Consider the following 24,594-nt stretch of genomic DNA (forward strand, 5'->3'; position numbering starts at 1 on the left):
TCTCACCTTCATGGATGTCCAGTTATATATGTATCTGAACACATGCACAAAACATTTTAATAGTTATAGTTAAAAAATCAAAGATATAGTTTTAACCTCAGTTAAGAAAAACTTTTTATGTGAAAAGAAAAAAATGTTTGGGTGACTAATGTGCCCCTTTCAGGCATGTGACAAATTTCTTCTTGCATTTCAGTTTCTTCTTATATATGATAACCTTGGTGTTAACTAAACTCTTGTAATTGTATCTCTTATCAAGAAAGCACTCAACAGTTACTAACCCTATAATATTGTCTAGTGTGTTGTAACTAAACTGAGATCACAGATTCCACCTATAATGTAAAATGTTGCAAAAAATATCCTCAAATAAATAGGCCTAACAATCAAACCATCAGACTACTGCTGCAGCAGGTAGTACATATTTAGTAGCTGAGAAACACACCTGCTGTACTCTACATCCCTGCCTGCCTCAGTGTTGGACTACACTTCCTTTGTCTTCCTCTGACCCGAGGAGCTCCTGTTCTGATACACTCTTCTTAGTAACACACCCGACTACTGGGATCTGATGTGAGGCTCCATCTCAATCTTCTGTTTCAAACTTTTCTTTGACACAACTCACACTTGTATACTCTTCATTAGATTCCACCATCACTGCTTCTATCACTTTAAAGATCATGAGGGCCAGGCGTGGTGGCGCACACCTTTGATTCTAGCACTCATGAGGTAGAGGCAGATGTATCTCTGAGTTCCAGGCCAGTTTGATTTACATAATCAATACCAGGATTACATAGCCACAAAAACGGTAGGTAGGTAGGTAGATAGGTAGTTGGTAGGTAGGTCGGTAGGTAGGTAGACAGACAGACAGACAGACAGACAGACAGACACATAAAATATGACCTCATGGGGAAATTCGGGAAGAAAAAAATATTAAAATACTGCAAAACACTAAGAGTTTCCTTAGTCATGCCATATAACATCTCCCTGCTTTATCTAAACATTTTCCCCCTTACAAGTTTAATTTATACTCTAAATAATATAAAAGATTTGGTTTTTTTTTCATACTTTGGTTTTTTTACCATACTTCCCAGAATGAACCCAAATACATCACAATATCTCAAACCTTTAACAAATGACATACAGTCGAGAAATACAATGAAACTTGTATATACAGAACCTACCTTTACCTAGGAGTGTGTGTTTCAAGACCACCCACTAAAAGCTGGACCCCATGTAAACCATGCACTTACTTTCCTAAACACAAAACTGTGATGAAGCCACATAAGCCTATCTCTAAGACTCACAAAGGCAGGCCTGAAAAACCTAGAGTCAGTTCATATACACAGGTACTCATGATAGTGATAACCTCACACATAGGAAGCTACTGGAAGTTCTAATCAAAATCTAATCAAAACAGCATTTTTGTGGTCAGTTTTCAAAGCGTCTTTCTTATTGTGCTGGCATTGTTTACTCTACTTTTATAAAATGTTAATTCACCTTTAACAAGTTTCGGGCTTGTCAATGTCAACATCCCAGCATGACCTGATAGGTCAAGACCACTAGCAAGCCATACTGGGCCACACAGAATATCTTCTTTATGATCCTCTAAGAATGGACATAACCTAAGACCTAAAAAGAAAAATACATATTTTTCTTTCAGTGAATTATCAGAAATCCAATAAAGATATATCCATCCCATTTCCATATGATACCACCACATAAAATACAGTACATAAAATGTGTTCAAACAAATCATCACCATGCTAAGAAAGTATAATCAATTATCTGCTGCGTTGTTTTCCACTCTCATTTTACATTTCACCTTGACTTTGAAAAGAGGATCTACAGAATCATGACTTGATTTCAAATTGCAAGGCAGTAAAGACTAAAACACAAGTATTAGTACTGCTATATTCACAAGAGTGAGATGGAAGTTACAGCACATTGCCAAAGCAGAATTACAGGTTATTTTTAATCATACTCTTAAACCGAGCTTTTGCAAGCCACAAGAAGTCTTCCCACAGGATGCATTACAATCACTACTCTTTACTGCCAGGGACAACAGCTCTGTGGTTGAACTCACACTGTGACTCCTCTACATCCATGGGGTGCATTTCTTCATTCAAATCAACCAGGGACGGGTTCCCATTTTGTTCCACTTCAATGTTAAGAGCTGGAGACAAAGGAAAGGTGATCTGCCTATCTACTGCTGTTTCTAGAGGATAAAAATATTAATAAACTTAATTTTGTTTAGTATCAATAATTTTTTGTGCCTAAAACTCTAAAATCTTCTGCTAAACAGGGAACTACTAGGATTTTCACCATAGATGCTATACAATAGTTGCTGTCAAGAGGAAAAAATGAATCTCAATGTTTATATTTTGTCTTCTCTACAAATAGTAATAAAATATTTCCCTGAAGTTATAACTTGTTGGCAACTAAATGAAAAGTTTGTCCCTGAGCTGCACAATACAAATACCTACAAAGTTTTAAAGGTACCAACTACCTAAGTCTAGACTCACTAAATGAAAATGTCATGAGAATACACAGAGCACACAAACACACAGATACACGCACGCACGCACGCACGCACGCACGCACACACGCACACACACCACTTAAGTATGCAGACACACAAAAAAGCTCTGGCAAAGGAACATTTTCACATTAGAATCTTTGTACTCTTAGTGTCCTCATTTTATATTAAATTTATACTCTATTTTTTTAATGAATTTTCAAAGACAAAAGGAAGAAAAAAGAAAAAAAAAAGTAGTAAGACGTAATATCTAGTTCCTACCATGGTAAATCCATGAAAAATTGCTATTATTTCTGGCATTACATAAAGGGCTACCTGGACTGACTACTGTCAAATAATAGTTTTCAAAACAGTTTTTCTTACCATCAAGTCTTCTTTAAAAAGACAAAGAGTAAAGCTGGCAGTCACCAAAGTGGAACTAATGTCATTTCACAAAAGACATGATTAAACTATTTACTGTCATAAATTCTGCAAATTTCTGAGTTACTGGAAAAATCTGAAATGTATTTTGGATGACTCTGACTCTTGAATGATTTTAAAAAATAAAAGGTCAGCAGCTCTGGGGAGCAGAAGAGTCACCAGAACCCAGCCCAGCTCCTGTAAGGACTAAGCACACGCAAGGTCTTCCGTGGGTGCTCTGAGCTCTTACCATTGGCCTTCCCTAGGCCTGGGGCTCTGTTCCTCAGCAGGCTCACTTGTATCTGGGGCACACTGGTGATGGTCGAGTTCAGAACAAATTTGAAGTCCACATGTCCCACCATGCAGGCTTTAGGTAGAACCAATTCGAACACATGTTCATCCCAGCTGTTGCTGTCAGATAAGGTAAAAAATGCTAAATAAAGTGAAAATCTTCCTTTATATACCAAAATCACATCACCTCTTCTACTCCTTGTTTTACATATTCCAACCAAAGTGTGGTGCTGCATACCTGCAAACACAGAACTCAGAGTTCTAAACAAAACTGAAACACAAAGACACTGCCTCAAAACAAGAAAAGGGGACATCCTTGCTAGGCGTCTGTCTGCAAGCATGAAGAGTATCATTAACAGTGTCCGGGACTGCTTCTTGCCTATGGGATGGGTCTCAGGTCGGGCTAGTTACTGGTTGGTCATTCCCTCAGTCTCTGCTCTATCACCCATCCCTGCATTTCTTGTAGACAAGATAAACTTTTGGGGCTGGAGGCTTTGTGGGTGGGTTGGTGTCTCTATCACTCCACGGGTGGGGGGTCCTGCCTGGCTATAGGAGGTGGCCTCTTCAGGTTCCATATCCCCAATGAAGTGAGTCACAGCTAAGGACACCCCCATTGATTCTTGGGTGCTCCCCTTATCCCAGGTCTCTGTATTCTCCTAGAGATGCTCCCCCCCACCTCCTCACAACCATGTTATATATTTCCATCCATTATAAGGGTACCTAGCCACCTCTCCTGTCCTTCCTCACGCCTGATCCTGAACACCCCCTCCCTACTCTCCAGCAGCTGGCCCATACAGACAGTACAAACACCCACACTCAAACAGTGGATGGAGCTTCAGGACTCTTATGGAGGAATGGAAGGAAGGATTGCAGCCTCTAAGGGGATAGGAACTCCCTAAGAAGACCAACAGAACAACTAACCCGGACCCTTAGGGCTCTCAGAGCCTCAATCATCAACCAAAGAACATACACAGGCTGAACCAAGGCCTTCCCAGACATATGTAGATGTGCAGCTTGGTCTTCATGTGAGTCCCGACCAACTGAAACGGGGCTATCCCAAAAACTATTGCCTGTAAGTGGGATGTGCTCTTCTAGCTGGGCTGCCTCATCTGGCCAGTGGGAGAGAACACACCTAGCCTCACAGAGACTTGATGTGTCAGGGTAGGGGGATACCCAGGGAGGTCCCTATTTGCCTAGAGAAGGAGAGGAGGGAATGAGGGGAAGGACTGTGGGAGGGAGTAACCGGGTGGTGGTCAGTGAGCGGAATGTAAAGTGATTAAGTAAAAAATGTTTTTTTTTTAAAGAAAAAAATTAACAAAAAAATAAAAGAAAGGGGAGAATGAGTGGTGGTGGCACACACCTTTAATCTCAGCACTTGGTAGACAGAGGTAGGCAGAGCTCTGAGTTTGAGTCCAGCCTATTCTATAAAACTGAGTTCTAGGGCAGTCAGGGTTACACAGAGAAACCCTGTCTCAGAAAAAAAAAAAGAAAAGGAGGGAGGGAAGGGGGAGGAAAGGGGAAAAAAGAAAGGGAAGGGAAGAGGAGGGAGGAAAGGGAAAGGAAAAAGGAGGGGACAGAAGCTGCATAGGTTGCTCAGTGGCTAAAAGAACACATTTCCAGAGGACCAAAGCTCCTTTACAAGCACCGATGCTGGACAGCTCATAACCGCCACTAACTCCAGTAACAAGGCATCTGATAGCCTCTTTGGCCTCAATGGTCATACACATACAGGAGGCATACACTCAAACAGACATACATATATGAATGGATAAAAATAAGCCCCTGTTTTTTAAAGGTGAAACTTCAGGCATTGGTCTTACCTCAGAAATCTGTACCTGCCTTTGACCTTCAGAGGGCTTCTATAATGTATCAATTACCTCAAGATTCCTGGGCCCAACCTAGATCTAGGAATGAGATCCTGGAATCTTCATTGTAAAACAAGAATTTCTTACTTCATCTATTTTACTGCTACAAATTCTCCTCTCTCACACCAGAGGTTAATATATCATTAAATTCTGTGCCCTTTACCTTTAAAGTATATCCAGATTCCCACTCCTCCTTTCACCCTCTCCATCATTATCACTATCTTCTGAGGTACCGTCAACAGTTCAAGAACCAAACTCAAGTCTTTGCATCTATCAGTACCTACCATCACCGCAGTCCATACCCATGACCACCTGCTATCAAGTCCTACAGAAGACTCAAGAGCAATCCTGTACTATCTATTGTGGTCAAAGCTGTTCTGTGCTCAAAGGCCTCTAACCCCTCACCTCCTACAGTGTAGAAGTAGGACCTTACCTGAGTTCTCCCTACCACATTCACAACCCTCCAACAACAGTGGTTTTCTTACTCTACAAGTCGTAAGATATGCTAAGTCAGGGGTTTAATAATTTGCTTTCAGTATCTCTATACTGAGCTTTCTAGGGGTGCTCTCTCTTGCGCATGTCTTCTCCCCTCCCCAACCTCTAGGTTAATCTAAAATCACAGCCACCTTTGAACTATAACTATATAGCATAGGATATATCTCACTAAAATACAACTTTCACAAGACAAGTGTCTGTTTCACACAAGTATTGGTTTTACACACAGGTATTTAAGTAAATATTTGTTAAAAAAACTGAACTATCAAGTAACAAACAGTAGGTCATCTATCATCTTACAAGTCAAAGTAATACAGGAATATCCAAAATGAAATGACAAATACAAGGAGAAAGTTATTAATACACCAATATTAGGAGAAATGGCAACAGAGCTGAGAACTCCATGTTACTTCTAACAAGGCTCTCAAGCTCCTTGGAGAAGCCTCATACCTGTCAGTCTGCAGTTTCCAAGTCCGGGTGTGTTGAGCAGCATCTCCATGGTGCTGCTGATGCAGATGCTGAGGGTGCCTTCTTTGCTGCTGTTCTTGCTGAACTTCTACCCAACATGGAGGAACAGTTGCTGAAAATCGTGGAGTCAGTGTCTCAAATCGAGTTAGCTCTACTAGAGACGTCAAGATTTCAAGTGTAAAAGGCTGGTCCACCAATAAATCAACTCCTTAACAGTGTAAGTGCAGTATTTGAAACAGATTTTAAAAGAAAAAGAAAAGACATTATTTTAGTACACGTGTTTTATCTATTCAAAATACAACACTACCAAATGTATGAAAAACCAAATAAGCTAAGGAATCTTTATTCCATACTACACAGTACTGGCTATGGAACAACTCAGACTCAGTACTCCCAAATCCAGTCTGTTAGAAAAGGGCGAATAATTGAAGGCAACATAGCCAATGGTACTAAAATACAAATCAGCACACTCGGATCAGTGACTAACTTTGGTAACATGTGACAGATCAGATCAGGTAACTTTGGTAACATGCTACTGACAAAGCAAATGCAAGGTAGCAGCAATAACATAAGAAATGCCCTTTTATAATCATGTAAAACGGCCAAAGAATGAACTAATCTTTCTCTTCTGTGATAAAGACATCTTCTAGACACGCCAGCAGCAAATAAACATCAAAAATGACCATATTCTATGCAACTAATTACTAAAATCACTACATTGACAAACTAGTGATCATCAAAAGTTTACTTTTTATACGAGAGAAAAACACCAAAATGTTGAACTATCAGATATCATAAAGAATAAATGACAACTTAGATATTACTCCCATTTAGCATGTGTTTTAACATTTTTTTATGGGGAGGAATTGAGTCGGAGTTTCACAGTGTGGACAAAACTGGCCTCAAAATCACCTACTCCAGGGTCTGAGACTCTCAAGTGCAGGCATTGAAGATGTGAAACACTACATCTAACTCTTAAACACATTTTCACTGAAAATGACTTAAGCTTCTTTTATTGACTTATTTGCTGCACTTTAAAATGTTTATTAGTATTCTGTGAAAATTTACTCCATTAAATATTGTTTATGAATCTCTGCCTGCATGTGTGTATGTACACCATGGTATGCCTGGTAGCAGTGGAGGTTAGAAGAGGGTGTCAGATCTGAATTACGGGGGCTATGAGTCACTGGATGGGTACTGGAAATCAAACCCAGGTTATGTACAAGAGCAGTGAGCATTTTTCACTGCCGACCTAACTCTCTGGCCCTTTTCTTTTCTGTTTGTTGTTTGTTGTTTGTTTTGTTTTCTTTTGTTTGTGAGAAAAGAATTCACTATGTCCCCTTGGCTAGCCTGCAACCACAGTTATCAACCAATCTATGCTGTCTCTGCCTCCTGAATACTGGAATCCAATTTGGGCCACCACGCCTTGCTTAAATCTCTTTTAAACATCAGATTGAAAAGATAACCTGTGGTACACGCTAAGAGTTACCAACCCACAGAAGGAATGACTGGATATAGAGAGGAAGAGATACGAGGGGGTAGAGGTCAGTGAGAGGACTCCTCTGACATACGCTAAGCACTGGCTTTGATCTGCAGCATTGGGGAGGAGGAAGAAACAGACAATGGACTGGATAAAGTGTGACAGACAAAGGGAAAGAGAACATCAAACATCAAGAGCATGAAACAAAACTATGTATGCCATAAGTCAGGGCTGGCTCCGTGGTTAGGAGCATTGGCTCACAACTGTCTGTAACTCCAGTTTCAGGGGGCTTAATGTCCTCTTCTGGACTGTGCAACATCAGATATGTATGTGGTATTGGTGCACAGACATATATGCAGGTAATACCTCAAACACATAAAATAAACAATTTTAAAAATATATTTTAAAAGAAATCCTCAAGTTTTCCTGGGCATGGTAGCATATACCTGTTATCCCAGTAAATCAGAAGGCAGGACTAGGTGAATATCTGAATTGGAGGCCAACCTGGTCTACCCAGTAAGTTCCATGCTAGCCACAGCTACATAATAAAACCTTTTTTATTTTTAAAGAAGCATTGTTATTTTAAAAATTACTATTTTTTTTAGCAGCAACCTATAGTTATTTCAAGCCAAGAGCTGGAATTAACATCCTATTGCTAATTCTTTTATAAAATTAACTCTAAAAGCAGGAGAGTAAGGATAGGAACAAAAAGCAAAAGTAGCAAGCAAGTCACTAGAGAACACCACCCAGCCCTTTGTCAAGAGACATAGGTGACGGATCAATTCCGCTCAGGTAATACTGACAGACTTGTAACTGGAGTTCGGCCATGGAGGGTGTGACCACCGAAACAATGCACACAGTGCTATCCAGGAGTTGGAGATGGGGCAGTGACAATGTAAACACACCCCAGCAGTAAGAATACCTCTTAGCTATTCAATTACATGTATGATTAAGACTGCTCCTCCACTCCATTGATTCTACACTTACTTAATGTTCCTTCTAATTCTGATTCATTTTTTTTATTCTGTGTGTGTGTACATGCCTTTATGTGAGCATGTACATGTGAATACAGGCACCCTCGGAAAGCAGAGGCATCAGATCTACTGGAGGAAGAATGAACTGCTGAAGGCAAATGAACTCTAGTTCTCTAGAAGAGCAGAAAGTTTCTTTTTTTTTTTTTTTTTTTGATTCTTTTTTTCGGAGCTGGGGACCGAACCCAGGGCCTTGCGCTTCCTAGGCAAGCGCTCTACCACTGAGCTAAATCCCCAACCCCCAGAAAGTGCTCTTAATCGCTGAGCCTCTTCTCCAGCTCCAAAGTCCCTCTCTTTCACCTTGTACTCCTTGATTAAACTAAAAACTATGTACTGAGAGAAAAACACAGGCAAGATGGCTCTGTGGGTAAAAGTGCCAACTACCAAACCTAACAACCTGGATTCAGTCCCAGGACTCATGGAGTAGAGAGAACCAACTCCTACAGTTTGTTCTGACTTCCACACAAGTGCTGTGGTACACATACAGATACAGACAAAGACACACACAGATACAGAGACACACGAAAGAAAGAAAGAAAGAAAGAAAGAAAGAAAGAAAGAAAGAAAGAAAGAAAGAAAGAAAGAAAGAAAGAAAGAAAGAGAGGGGGGAGAAAGGAAGGAAGGAAGGAAGGAAGGAAGGAAGGAAGGAAAGAAGGAAAGAAGGAAAGAAGGAAAGAAGGAAAGAAGGAAAGAAGGAAAGAAGGAAAGAGAGGGAGGGGGGATTCACAAAAACATAAGAGAAATGATGTTTTGACTTCTTAGGCAGACATCCCAAATAGAGTAGTCTATGAAAATCCTTTCTTTCTATACCAAGTTTGTATAACATTTTCAGCTACCAGAAAGAGTGTAATAATAAGCCACTCAAAGAATGCCTTTCTAAACAGAGCAGTGAAGACTTTATTATAAGAAAGAATATTGCAAGGATATATTCAATTATTTAAAAAAAGAAGTATCTTACCTGAAATACCAGGACTTGAAGGATTTGATAAAGGTCTGGAACCTTCTAAAGATGGTTCTATTCCTTTAGAAAGGGATCCATCTACCAGAATATCAGCTTCATCAATATCATCACAGGTTCCTCCAATTTGGAGAAAATGAAGCTCACCACCTATAGTATAGTAAAATTTCATCAACAAACACATAGAAAATAGTTTTTTAATTAAGTGGAATATTATTTAAAATTCACAATTTGTCCTAATAGTACTTGACACCTAGATAAACACTATAGCAGTTACTTGTGTCAAATAATTTGGGAATTTAATTGCAATGACAAAACCAATTTAGTAAAGAAAATAGCTTACAGAGATTTATCTCAAGACTACTAAGATGGTTAGGGTTAAAAGCACTTCTTCATGCACAGGACCTGGCTTCAATTTCTACCACATTTCTACATGGTGGCTCACACCACTTGTAACTTCAATTCCAGGGGATCTTACAGCTGTTTGCTCTCCAAGGGCACAAGCACATGCACAGACACACACATGCACACAAAACATTAATACACATGTGTTAAAAGGTATTTATTCCCATACTCATTACATTAGAGAACACAATAGTTTAACTAATTTATCTAAACTTTACTAAAAACCTTTAAGAAGGCAGGGTCTGTTATCTTATAGAAGGGGACACTAACACAGTATCTATATATATTAACATCCATAGCCTAATCTCTTAATTCCAGGAGTAATAAAAATAAACAAATATTTTTAACTTTGGATGTGCTCACAATGAAATTTTTACCAAGCAAATCAAATTTCTAGTTTTCATACTGTCACATAAAAACTTACAGCAAACTCAGCAAATATGTGAAACTAAAAACAAAAATCCATGATTACAAATAATGTTCCACTGTAACATGAGTTTATGTAGTTACACTTCCAAAAGAGAAGCTATATATGTGTATGTATAAAATATACTTTATACATAAACTTTGATAGTTATATACCTTATAGAGTATGACACTCGGCTTTTTCCTCATATATGTATGTGTATATATGAGAGACTATAAAGACCTACAGCCAACCAAGGGGAGGTAAATCATGAAAACCAGGCAACTCACTGCCACTTCCTAAGGAAATGTGACCTATAAACTTTAACAGTTAAAACATGTTAGTTTCAAGTGGATGCCAACAAGACATTCTACTTGAGGTTACAGTTTCATGTAGAACAAGCAAAGCACTAAACACCAAGCATCTATCAGAATTACAAGTAGCAAGACAAGTACCAAGGGCTGGACAAACTCTACCCACATAACCCTTAGATGCTTCACAAATGGTCAGCAACAACCAGAGAGGCCCCAAGTCAGCCCAGGCTATTAAGCCTCCACATCAATGCAAAAGAAACTTGAGGAGTCCCATTAGAAAATAAAGGCAGAAACAGACACGACCAGTCTGCATAAAGTTGTGAGACACAGAATCTGAACGAACTCTAAGGTATTCTGACACAGAAACAGTAAGAAACAATCCTTCCTCCAAACCTCTTATGGCAACAAAGCAACCCTATTTAAACTCAGGAGGGAGGGAGAGAAGGAGTAGCACGTTGGGAGGCGTGGCCTGGTTGAAGTAGGTGTGGCATTGTGGGTGTGGGCAATGAGAATCTCATCCTAGCTGCTTGGAAGCCAGTATTCTGCTAGCAGCCTTCAGATGAAAATGTAGAACTCAGCCCCTCCTGTATCATGGCTGCCTGCATGCTGCCATGCTCCTACCTTGATGAGAATGGACTGAACCTCTGAACCTGTCAGCCAGCTCCAGATAAATGTCGTCCTTATAAGAATTGCCTTGGCTGTGATGCCTGTTCACAGCAGAGGGTGTGTGTATATGTGTGGTGTGGAATCTTGTCGGGAGGGAGGGAGAAATAGAGGAAGGGAGACAAGGAGGGAGGGACTGTGCCTGCCTCTGTCTGTCGGTGTGTGTGTGTGTGTGTGTGTGTGTGTGTGTGTGTGTGTGTGTGTGTGTGTGTGTGTAAAAGAATACAAAGAGGAGGAAGATAAAATAGGATAATATGGGAGGATATAATTATAATCAAAATACACTATACACCTGTGTAAATTTTAAATTAAAATAAACAAACAAGCCTTAAAAATAAAAACCAAGGGGGAAAATAAGGACAGCCATCTGCAATGACACACTGCAAAGAAAACAGACTTCACTAGGCAACAACAACCCTTAGGAGGAGAACAGACTGAGCTTCTGTAATACTCAATGCCCAGCCATAAATTAGGATGTACCAAGAAAGGTAAGTTACCGGACACTTATTGAGGAAGAGGGAAAGGGAGCTAGCCTTGGTGGCATATTATCTTTAATCCCAGTAATCAAGAGGCAGAAATAGGTGGGGGAAAACTTCACTAATTTAATGGGAAACTTTACCCCTCAAGTCTGCTCAGGTTCAATGAGAGAGCTACATGCAAACCGGTAATAGTCAGGGGCCGGAAGGATAGTGGTGTGCAAAGGGCTTGACTGACTGTGCCTCTAGCACAGGACTAGAGTCACATTCCCAGCATCACTGTCAGCTTGCAACTCTTCCTCGAAGAGATCTTATTGTTTCTGGCCTTTAAGGATACAAGAATTCACAAGCAATAATCCAAAATAACAAAAATAAATATTTAAAACCAACATATTCCCATGTTCTAACAGAGAAACTTAACAGACGGAAAAAAAAGTTTGAATTGAAAACTATACTCAGCTTTAAAAAATTAACTTTTTAAGACAGGGCTTCTTAGTGTATGTAGCCCTGGCTGTCCTGGAACTGGATCCAGAGAACAGGCTGGCCTTGAACTCACAGAGATCCACCTCCACTAAAGGCGTGAGCCAGCACCACCCAGCAAAACAGCATAGATAAAACAAAGGAATTTCTCAACTCAAAGACAGGCTACCTGAGAAAGACAATCTGAGAGGAAAGGAAGACGGCAGGAAATTCTGGATAATATAACAGCAAGTATTTGAGGGACTGCTGTTCAAGACAGACTTGAGAAGGAAAAATGGGTAGAAAGTTTATGTTAAAACAGTATTAAAAGAAAAACTCCCAAAGTTAAATAGTATAAATATCCAGGCACAAAAGGGTCAAATTTATCAAACTCAACACCAAGACATTATATAACCAATCTCTCACAGATGAAAGGTAAAAGATTCTCATGACTATAAGAGGAAAGAAACATACCCATCTGTGCGCTCAATTTACACTTTTCTTGACTGCTGACCACTGAAGAGAAACATTGTGGGTTTTATGTTTTGTTTTGAAATGGGATCTCACTCCTTGATGACCTGGAATGTTCTATGTAAACCAGATTGGCCTCAAACTCAAATCTACCTGTCTCTGCCACAGGACTGATGGAATTAAAGCACACTAAGCTTGCCTGAACAGAAACTTTATAAAGGTAAGAAAATAGCAAGTTTTCAAAGATCTGAAACAAACAAAGATTTCCAACACTGTAACTAAAAAGCTATCTTTTAGAAACAAAGAAGAGATACTTTCCCATACAAACAAAAGCTGAAGGAATATGTTTAACAGTCAGGGGTTTTTTTTGTTGTTTTTTTTTTTTTTTTTTTTTGTGGTTGTTGTTGGTTTTGTTGTTTGTTTTGGTTTTGTTCAAGTAACCTTGGCTGCCCTTGAATTCATGTTGGAGAGCAGGGTAGATCCTGACTCACTAAGGTTACAGGATCTACCACTACTACAGCTTCCACTCCTAACACATTCTACTACAAAAGCTAAGGAAAGGGTTCCAAAATGAAGGAATAAGGAAAAACAGAAACACATACAAATTAATGATAACAGTAGTCATACAAATTCAAGCCAATATAAAAATGCAAAGAGAAACACTTCTGAAAATGCAGACAGGAATGGAACACAACTGCAAAGATTTTATAAATAGCTTTCATTACTCGTTTGTGTTCTTATCCTTTCCTTTAAATTTTTATTACATTTATTTTGTCTATATTTATGCTTTCCAGTAACCGGTTCCCTGCTTCTACCATGTGGGTTACAGGGGTGAAATCTGGGGTGGCTGGCAAGTGCCTTTGCCCACTGAACCATTTCAGTGTCTCCTGTTCTTACTCATACAATCCTATGAACTAACTATCATTTCAGTGTCTCCTGTTCTTACTCATACAATCCTATGAACTAACTATCATTTCAGTGTCTCCTGTTCTTACTCATACAATCCTATGAACTTACTATCATTTCAGTGTCTCCTGTTCTTACTCATACAATCCTATGAACTTACTATATTTTCAAAACAACTTGTTAGAATAATAAAAATGTTCCCCACATTTATAGTAACAACATCAGTATCCATAAGCAAACCAAATTGAGCAATTAAATAGCACAAAATACCGAAATATTAATCATTAAACTACAAAAAGAAATTATAGGGACAATAAAAAAAAATTAGAAAAAAAAGTAGTAGAATAGCTGTAGTAAGACCATTCCTATCCTAATTGCCTTAAATATAAGACTGAGTAGGGACTCAATTCTATGTCACGTTACAGAAACCCACCATATACTTCTATGACCTATGACTAACAGTAATGAAATGAATGCAATGGAACTACAAAGAAATGTAATAAAAATGGGGAATACCCCATGCAAACCACAAGCCAAAGGAAAGCAGGAGTGTGATTAACAATACTGGCAACATCAAAAGAAGTTAAAAGCAGTGAAGAAGGTCATTATATAATGTAGAAGACTCAATTCAGCAAATAAACAAACTTGTTTTCAATGGAAGGGTGGCAGAAACAATGGGCTCTATGCCCATATCTACTACGGCCTTCTGTATGAATACAGAAGGATCACTGGGGTTTGCTCATGATTAAACTAATTCCAGGTTTAGTGAGAAACCCTATGTCTTAAGAATACGGCAAAAGGGGGTTGGGATTTAGCTCAGTGGTAGAGCGCTTGCCTAGGAAGCACAAGGCCCTGGGTTCGGTCCCCAGTTGAAAAAAAAAAAGAACCAAAAAAAAAAAAAAAAAAAAAAAGAATACGGCAAAAGAATCATAATACAGGACAGCAAACAGATCCCCTGGCTTCCATGAGCATATGGTCATATGTAAAAAGCACACGTATACAGAAAATAACAAAACATAATACAAAAACTGTCATAATCAAGTCAGCTGACACCGGAATAAAAGGACACAAAAAAGAGAAAACCTAAGACATGCATACATCCATTCAAAACCATTCAAAACCAAAAAACAAAAACAAAAACAAAAACAAAAAAAACCAAACCCATAAACGAAACAGTTTTGAGAAAAGTTAATGCCCACATACAGAAGAGTAAACTTAGATCATTGTCTCTCAACTGTATCATCTCCAAGAAAATGAGACTTAAATATAAGACCTAAACCCTTCTAGGCAAGATTACTCATACCTTTAATCCTATACCTCAGAGACTAAGGGGGAGGAATGATCGAGTTTGAAGCTAACCGAGACTACTCCTAATACATTCCTGGCCTGCCGATTACAGAATAAGATCCTGGCTCAAACAAAAACAAAGAAAAAAAGAAAGAAAACTATTAAAACAAAACAAAGGACAACCGTTTCAGAACATGAAATGAGCAGAGATTTTTTCAGACCAGAACAAAAGCAAAAGAAATGAATAGGGAAAAAAAAACAAATGGGATTACATAAAACTAAAAGGCAAAAGAGTTCTAGGACACTAAGTCAGAGCTACATAATTAAAAAAAAAACTGTCTCAAAATATGAAAAATAAAAATAAAAAACCGTGTGGAGAGAGCTGATTGCCCAGATGTGTGGGCAATTCTAAGACTGCAGGGCAGGAGAGACCGCCACTTCTGCCCACCTTTGCCCACATTCCTGGCCAAAGAGGAAACTGTATAGGGCCTCTGGGCACAGGAAGATAGGGGCAGTCAAGCTGCAGGAGGCCTGAGGTCCAGACTGCACCAGGATCTGAAGGGACCCAGTCAAAGAGCTCCCTGCACCCAAATCCGGTGGGAGGGAGAGCTAGACCTTCAGAAGGGCAGACACACCTGGGAAACCAGAGGAGACTACACTCTGCCCACATTTCTGACTCTAGAGGAAAATGCCTAGCACCGTCCTGGCCCCCTGCCCACAGGGACCCAAGAGATGTAGGGGCAGGCCCTTCTGGTTTCTGCCCACGGGAAGAGCAGAAAGCCAGTAGACAGGAACGACTACACGCCTGAAAGCAGAACACTCTGTTCCCATAACTAGCTGAGAGAAAACAGGAAAACAAGTCTACAGCACTCCTGACACACAGGCCTATAGGAAGGTCTAGCCACTGTCAGAAATAGGAGAACAAGGTAACACCAGAGATAACCTGATGGCAAGAGGCAAGCACAGGAACCCAAGAAACAGAAACCAAGACTACATGGCATCATCAGAGCCCAATTCTCCCACCAAAGCAAACACTGAATATCCAAACACACCAGAAAAGCAAGATCTAGATTTAAAAATCACATTTGATCATGAAGATGGAGGACTTTAAGAAAGACATAAAAAATTCCCTTAGAGAAAGGCAGGAAAATACAAATAAACAAGTAGAAGCCCTTCAAGAGGAAACAAAAAAATCCCCGAAAGACTTACAGGAAAACACAATGAAACAGGTGAAGGAATTGAAAATGGAAATAGAAACAAAAAAGAAAGCACAAAGGGAGACAACCCTGGATATAGAAAACCAAAGGAAGAGACAAGGAGCCGCAGATACAAGCATCACCAACAGAACACAAGAGATAGAAGAGAGAACCTCAGGAGCAGAAGATTACATAGAAATCATTGACACAACTGTGAAAGATAATGTAAAACGGAAAAACCTACTGGCCCAAAATATACAGGAAATCCAGGATACAATGAGAAGATCAAACCTAAGGATAATAGGTATAGAAGAGAGTGAAGACTTCCAACTAAAAGGACCAGTAAATATCTTCAACAAAATCATAGAAGAAAACTTCCCTAACCTAAAAAAAGAGATGTCCATAAGCATACAAGAAGCCTACAGAACTCCACATAGAATGGACCAGAAAAGAAACTCCTCCCATCACATAATAGTCAAAACACCAAATGCACAAAACAAAAAAAGAATATTAAAAGCAGTAAGGGAAAAAGGTCAAGTAACATACAACGGCAAACCTATCAGAATCAAACCAGACTTCTCACCAGAGACTATGAAAGCCAGAAGATCCTGGACAGATGTCATACAGACCCTAAGAGAAAACAAATGCCAGCCCAGGTTACTGTATCCAGCAAAACTCTCAAATTAACATAGATGGAAAAACCAAGATATTCCATGACAAAACCAAATTTACACAATATCGTTCTACAAATCCAGCCCTATCCAGGATAATGAATGGTAAAGCCCAACACAATGAGGCAAGCTACACCCTAGAAAAAGCAAGAAACTAATCGTTTTGCAAAAAAAAACAAAGAGAAGACAAGCACACAAACATAATCTCACCTCCAAATACGAAGATAACAGGAAACAACAATCACTATTCCCTAATCTCTCTCAACATCAATGAACTCAATTCCCCAATAAAAGGACACAGATTAACAAACTGGATATGCATTTTGCTGCCTACAGGAAACACACCTCAGAGACAAAGACAGACAACTACCTCAGATTAAAAGGATAGAAAACAAGTATACAAGCAAATGGTCTGAAGATGAAAGCTGGACTGGCCATTCTAATATCGAATAAAATCGATTTTCAACCAAAAGTCATCAAAAAAGATAAGGAAGGACAATGCATATTCATCAAAGGAAAAATCCACCAAGATGAACTCTCAATCACAAATATCTTATGCTCCAAATACAAGGGCACCTACATACATAAAAGAAACCTTACTAAAGCTCAAAGCACACATTGCACCTCACAAAAAAAATACTAGGAGATTTCAACACCCCACTCTCATCAATGGACAGATCATGGAAACGGAAATTAAACAGAGACATAGACAGACTAAGAGAAGTCATGAACCAAATGGATTTAACAGATATTTATAGAACATTCTATCCTAAAACAAAAAGATACACCTTCTTCTCACTACCTCATGGTACTTTCTGAAAAATTAACCATATAATCGGGCACAAAACAGGCCTCAACAGATACAGAAAGATAGAAATAATCCCATGAGTCCTATGAGACCACCATGAGCTAAAGCTGGTCTTCAATAATAATAAGGAAAGAACGCCCACATATACATGGAAGGTGAACAATGCTCTACTCAATGATAACCTGGTCAAGGAAGAAGTAAAGAAAGAAATTAAAGACTTCTTAGAATTTAATGAAAATGAAGGTACAACATACCCAAACTTATGGGACACAATGAAAGCTGTACTAAGAGGAAAACTCACAGCTCTGAGTGCCTGCAGAAAGAAACAGGAAAGGGCATATATAAGCAGCTGGACAGCACACCTAAAAGCTCTAGAACAAAAAGAAGGAAATACACCCAGGAGGAGTAGAAGGCAGGAAATAATCAAACTCAGAGCTGAAATCAACCAAGTAGAAATAAAAAGGACTATACAAAGAATCAACAGAACCAAAAGCTGGTTTTTTGAGAAAATCAACAAGATAGATAAACCCTTAGCCAGACTAACCAGAGGACACAGAGAGTGTGTCCAAATTAACAAAATCAGAAGTGAAACAGGAGACCTAACAACAGAATCAGAGGAAATTCAAAAAGTGATCAGAACCTACTACAAAAGCCTATATTCAACAAAACTTGAAAATCTGGAGGAAATGGACAATTTCCTAGACAGATACCAGGTACCAAAGGTAAATCAAAAACAGATGAACCATTTAAACAACCCCATAACTTCTAAAGAAATAGAAGCAGTCATTAAAAGTCTCCCAACCAAAAAGAGCCAAGGTCCAGATGGGTTTAGTGCAGAATTCTATCAGACCTTCATAGAAGACCTCATACCAATATTATCCAAACTATTCCACAAAATTTAAACAGATGGGGCGCTACCGAATTCCTTCTATGAAACCACAATTACTCTAATACCTAAACCACACAAAGACCCAACAAAGAAAAAGAACTTCAGACCAATTTCCCTTATGCGTATCGACTCAAAAATACTCAATAAAATTCATGCAAACTGAATCCAAGAATACACCAAAATCCATCGTGGTGATCAAGTAGGCTTCATCCCAGGTATGCAGGGATGGCTTAATATATGGAAAACTATCAATGTAATCCACTATATAAACAAACTGAAAGATAAAAATCACATGATCATTTCATTAGATGCTGAGAAAGCATTTGTCAAAATTCAACACCCCTTCATGATAAAAGTCCTGGAAAGAATAGGAATTCAAGGCCCATACCTAAACATAGTAAAGGCCATATACAGCAAACCAGTGGCTAACATTAAACTAAATGGAGAGAAACTTGAAGCAATCCCACTAAAATCAGGGACTAGACAAGGCTGCCCACTCTCTTCCTATTTATTCAATATAGTTATCGACATCCTAGCCAGAGCAATCAGACAACAAAAGGAGATCAAAGGGATACAGATTGGAAAGGAACAAGTCAAAATATCACTATTTGCATATGATATGATAGTATATTTCAGTGATCCCAAAAGTTCCACGACAGAACTACTAAAACTGATAAACACCTTCAGCAACGTGGCTGGGTATAAAATTAACTCAAATAAATCAGTAGCCTTCCTCTACACAAAAGAGAAACAAGCCGAGAAAGAAATTAGGGAAACGACACCCTTCATAATAGTCCCAAATAATATAAAATATCTTGGTGTGACTTTAACCAAGCAAGTGAAAGATCTGTATGATAAGAACTTCAAGCCTCTGAAGAAATAAATTGAAGAAGATCTCAGAAGATGGAAACATCTCCCACGCTCATGGATTGGCAGGATTAATATAGTAAAAATGGCCATTTTGCCAAAGGCGATCTACAGATTCAATGCAATCCCCATCAAAATTCCAATCCAATTCTTCATAGAGCTAGACAGAACAATTTCCAAATTCACCTGGAATAACAAAAACCCCAGGATAGCTAAAACTATCCTCAACAATGAAAGGACTTCCGGGGGAATCACTATCCCTGAACTCAAGCAGTATTACAGAGCAATAGTGATAAAAACTGTATGGTATTGGTACCGAGACAGACAGTAAGACCAGTGGAATAGAATTGAAGACCCAGAAATGAACCCACACACCTATGGTCACTTGATTTTTGACAAAGGAGCTAAAGCCATCCAATGGAAAAAAGACAGCATTTTTAGCAAATGGTGCTGGTTCAACTGGAGGTCAGCATGTAGAAGAATGCAGATCGATCCATGCTTATCAACCTGTACAAAGCTTAAGTCCAAGTGGATCAAGGACCTCCACATCAAACCAGATACACTCAAACTAATAATAGAAGAAAAAGTGGGGAAGAATCTCAAACACATGGGCACTGGAGAAAATTTCCTGAACAAAACTCTAATGGCTTATGCTCTAAGATCAAGAAATCTACAAATGGGATCTCATAAAACTACAAAGCTTCTGTAAGGAAAAGGACACTGTTCTTAGGACAAAACGGCAACCAACAGACTGGGAAAAGATCTTTACCAAAGAGGGCTTATATCCAAAATATACAAAAGACTCATGAAGTTACACTGCAGGGAGACAAATAACCCTATTTTTTAAAAAATGGGTTTCAGAGCTAAACAAAGAATTCACAGCTGAGGAATGTCAAATGGCTGAGAAGCACCTAAAGAGATGTTCAACATCTTTAGTCATAAGGGAAATGCAAATCAAAACAACCCCGAGATTCCACCTCACACCAGTCAGAATGGCTAAGATCAAAAACTCCGGCAACAGCAGATGCTGGCCAGGATGTGGAGAAAGAGGAGCACTCCTCCATTGTTGGTGGGATTGCAGACTGGTACAACCATTCTAGAAATCAGTCTGCGGGTTCCTCAGAAAATTGGACATTGCACTACCTGAGGACCCAAATATACCTCTCTTGGGCATATACCCAAAAGATGTTCCAACAAATAACAAAGACACATGCTACATTGTGTTCATAGCAGCCTTATTTATAATAGCCAGAAGCTGGAAAGAACCCAAGTGGATATTATCCCAAATGCTTGAATTACCCTAGATGCACAGAACACATGAAACTCAAGAAGGATGACCAAAATACAGATGCTTCACTCCTTTAAAAGGGGAACAAGAATACCCTTAGGAGGGGATAGGGAGGCAAAGTTTAGAACAGAGGCAGAAGGAACACCCATTCAGAGCCTGCCCCACATGTGTCCCATACATATACAGACACCAAACTAGATAAGATGGATGAAGCAAAGAAGTGCAGGCTGACAGGAAGCGCATGTAAATCTCTCCTGCGAGACACAGCCAGAATATGGCAAATTCATAGGCGAATGCCAGCAGCAAACCATGGAACTGAGAACGGGAGCCCTACTGACCCCTGCTGACAGAATCAGAGAAAGGACTGAAAGAGCTGAAGGGGCTTGAGACCCCATGTGAACAATATTGCCAACCAACCAGAGCTTCCAGGGACTAAGCCACTACCCAAAGACTATACATGGACTGACCCTGCGCTCCAACTGCATAGGTAGCAATGAATAGCCTAGTAAGAGCACCAGTGGAAGAGGAAGCCCTTGGTCCTGCCAAGGCTGGACCCGCAGTGAACGGGCTTCTTGGGGGGAGGGTAGTAATGGGGGGAGGATGGGGAGCAGAACACCCATGGGAAGGGGAGAGGTTAGGGGGATTGTTGGCCTGGAAACCCGGAAAGGGAATAACATTTGAAATGTAAAGAAGAAATACCGAATTTAATAAAGATGGTGGAAAAAAGAAAGAATTAAAATGGGGCTGGAGAGATGGCTCAACGGTTAAGAGCACCCGACTGCTCTTCCAGAGGTCATGAGTTTAATTCCCAGCAACCACATGGTGGCTCACAACCATCTGTAAAGAGATCTGATGCCCTCTTCTGGTGTGTCTGAAGACAGCTACAGTGGACTTATATATAATAAATAAATCTTTAAAAAAAAAAGTATGATAAATAAAAATAAATACATAAATAAATAACCACAATAACCAGTAAGAAACATCCAATAGAGTGCAGACCTAACTCAAAGCATTAGAGAATAGGCAGAATGCATGCATACAAGGTGCTATCAACCCTCTGTGAGCCCTCAGAGAGGATCAGACGCTTTCTTCTGGCCTTCTCAGACACTGCATGAATATGGCGCACAGTCGTACAGACACGAAAATACTGCACCACATAAAATTTAAGCGATTTTTAACATTATTTTTAAAAACACATCAAAACAATATAGGGGTCCATGGGATAGTTTAGTGGCAATTCCTGCCAAGCCTGATAAGATGAGTTCAATCCCGGGAACCTATAGTGGAAGGAGGAAGCTGTGCACCCATACAAATGTGTAAGAAAAAAGAAAAACAAGCAGAAAAACAAGATGGAAGTTTCTCAAGAAACTTTCACAGCAAAAGAACCATATATTCCATTAATTCCACTACCGAATAACTGTCAAAGAACACCACTGTGTCAAAGAAACATTTGCACAACCAAGTTCACAGAAGCGCTGAATTTACAATAGACACCAACATAGTACCCTTAAACTAATGAATGAAAAGAACAATTGGACAAGTACACAATATAATACTACTCAGCCATAAAAAACAATGAAATCCTGTCATTTCCAATTACATGAATAGAACCAGAAATTATGTTAGTCAAAATAAATCAGAAAAGTACCTCAGTGAAGTGACTGCTGTGAAATGTAAAAAAAGCTGATCCCATGTAAGTTCACAACAGAATGACAGTTACAGAGGCCAGGGTTTCGAAAAGAGGGAAATGTGGAACGGTTAATCAATGCGCACTAATATATCAGCAAGCAGCTCTGGGGTAACTACTATATACTGCATATAACAACATACATTAACATGTCAAAAAGCCAGTAGAAAAGATTTCAAATTTTCTCCACAGAGACATGATGAATGAGGAGGAAAATACACTTAATATGATTTAAACATTATTCAAAAATATTACTTAATTAATATATAGCTGTATATATGTAAATGTATTAAGTATAATATCAATGTATAGCACTCCTAGCTTTTGTTCCTGTTACAATTATTTTTCACAATAAAACTTTAGAGCTAAAGAAATGACTAAGTACATAAAAGAGTTTGCATATAATCATGAAGACTAGTTCGGATCCCCAGAACTCAGGTAAATGTCAGAAAGGTATGATGGCCTCTTGCAATTTCAGTGCTCAAAAGCCTGAGTCAGGACATGTGGAACAAGCTGGCTAGCCAGAATAACTGATCAAAAGCTGGACTCAACTGAGAGACCCTGCCTCAATGGAGATGGAGAGTTAGGGGAGAACTCTCAGTGTCAGCCTTGGAACTGCATATTCATAAGCTTACACATAGGGAAAAAAAATATTTGTTTTAGCTATCCAGAAGTTGGTCCTCATAGTACACATGAAAGAGAGTTCAAGGACAGCCAGGAAAATCAACTTATCACAAGAGATTGCTTCTTGGTAATTCTACTATCCTAACTCTAAGAATATACAAATCTACTTTCAGATTCTTACTAAAGTATATCTCATCCAAGAAAATTGAAATAGTTAAACGCTTATTACATTTCTACACATACTAGGATCCTATAAGTATGTGCCCTGGACTAAATCACTGAAGCACCATTTTGGACAATTTATGGCAAAATGGCAACTTCTCAGACCCTCCATACTGAATACTACAGGGAATTCATTAAGATTCTTCAGCTTTTGTTAAACTCTGACAGAGCAGTATACACAGTTTAAAAGACACTGACAACAACCTCAGCAGAATGACTCTCTGCCATTTATTAGCCCTGTGATTAGTTTCTGAACTCTCCTTCACTTAAGTTTACTGTTCTACAAAATGGCCTCTATAAAAAGCATATGCATTATAAAATTAGTGTGATCATTAAGAGTAACAAACTAGTACGCATGATCCCTGAAACCTTCTAGCACTTAAAAGAGCTACTCTCAAGCCTCGCCTGTCCTTCAAAGTTTTATCACTCTGAAGTTACGCTGAATGCTCCTATTTCGTATCTATTTACTTTTATTTTAATGTAATTTGAAGATTTCTTCCCCTCTTTCAGTATTAAACTAGATGTAGTGCAAATTTGTAACCTGAACCAATTAATGCATTATCTACTATCCTCTTTGGCTAAGTCCTAGGACTGTACTTAACAAAAAACTCAGCTTAATAACTACCAAAGCACAGATAGGGCCTTGTGTAGCTTTTCTTAGATCCATCAACTCTTGGTTATAGTCCTCTAGGCTTCAAGAATTGTGTCATCTAGGCCCTATTAATTCCAGCTAACCTACCAATAGCAAAAGTTATACCTCAAAATGCCAGTAATATTTGCGCAGTTATTTGATTTACACAAATAAATATATAGAGAAATAGTGCACAATATCTAAAGGGGTCTCACATGTTGCAAAACTAATTTTTACCAAGGATTATAAAAGAAGACCAAATATCTTAACATCTTACAAAACTAAAGATTACTTGCTAGTTGTTTTTTCCAGAAGTAATATGTGCCAGAAATTTTCTATGTATTATTTGATTATAACAAACCTAAGCAACAGATAATGGGAGTTAAGATGGGGAAGACACATCTATAAGTGAACTATGAGAGCCTTTTCACAAAGCTGAGGCAGTGGGGGGCTCCCTGAATATAGGGGACAACATACACACACACCCTTGCTTTGTAGCTGCCATGACAGGAGCTTCCCTAATCATTAATATGTGCCCAGCGGAGACAAACTGAAATCTGAAACCATGTGCCCAATAAGTCCTTCCTCCCTCAGCAGCTTATCTTATGTGTGCTGTCACATGGGCCCTCTTATCCAAGTTGCTAAGGAAACTGAGTCCACAAATAAAGGCAATCACTATTCACAAAATACCAAAATACTAGACCCTTGAAATTAAGCAAAGATCTATCTTGCTACACAATCCAGGCTGCCCTTGATCTCATTACCCTGGAGTTTCATTGTCCCAAGTAAACTTATAAACTCAGCTGA

General features: G+C 39.0%; 1 protein-coding gene across 3 annotated transcripts in view; it reads right to left on the minus strand.

The window, feature by feature from the left end:
- Birc6 (baculoviral IAP repeat containing 6) overlaps window positions 1–24,594 on the minus strand; it is a 191,750-nt gene that overhangs the window by 111,168 nt on the left and 55,988 nt on the right. For 2 of the 3 annotated variants that reach the window (XM_032908919.1, XM_032908918.1), the window contains exons 10-14: window positions 9,518–9,667; window positions 6,031–6,256; window positions 3,180–3,340; window positions 2,078–2,167; window positions 1,492–1,623 (exon numbers count right to left, since the gene is read on the minus strand). In XM_032908919.1, coding sequence (XP_032764810.1) covers window positions 1,492–1,623; window positions 2,078–2,167; window positions 3,180–3,340; window positions 6,031–6,256; window positions 9,518–9,667 — 759 coding nt within the window. Of the gene's footprint in view, window positions 1–1,491; window positions 1,624–2,077; window positions 2,210–3,179; window positions 3,341–6,030; window positions 6,257–9,517; window positions 9,668–24,594 lie in introns of all 3 variants that reach the window. The other variant, XM_032908920.1, reaches the window with a different exon arrangement.

This window comes from Rattus rattus, chromosome 7, assembly GCF_011064425.1.
Source record: "Rattus rattus isolate New Zealand chromosome 7, Rrattus_CSIRO_v1, whole genome shotgun sequence".
NCBI classification, from domain to species: Eukaryota; Metazoa; Chordata; class Mammalia; order Rodentia; family Muridae; genus Rattus; species Rattus rattus.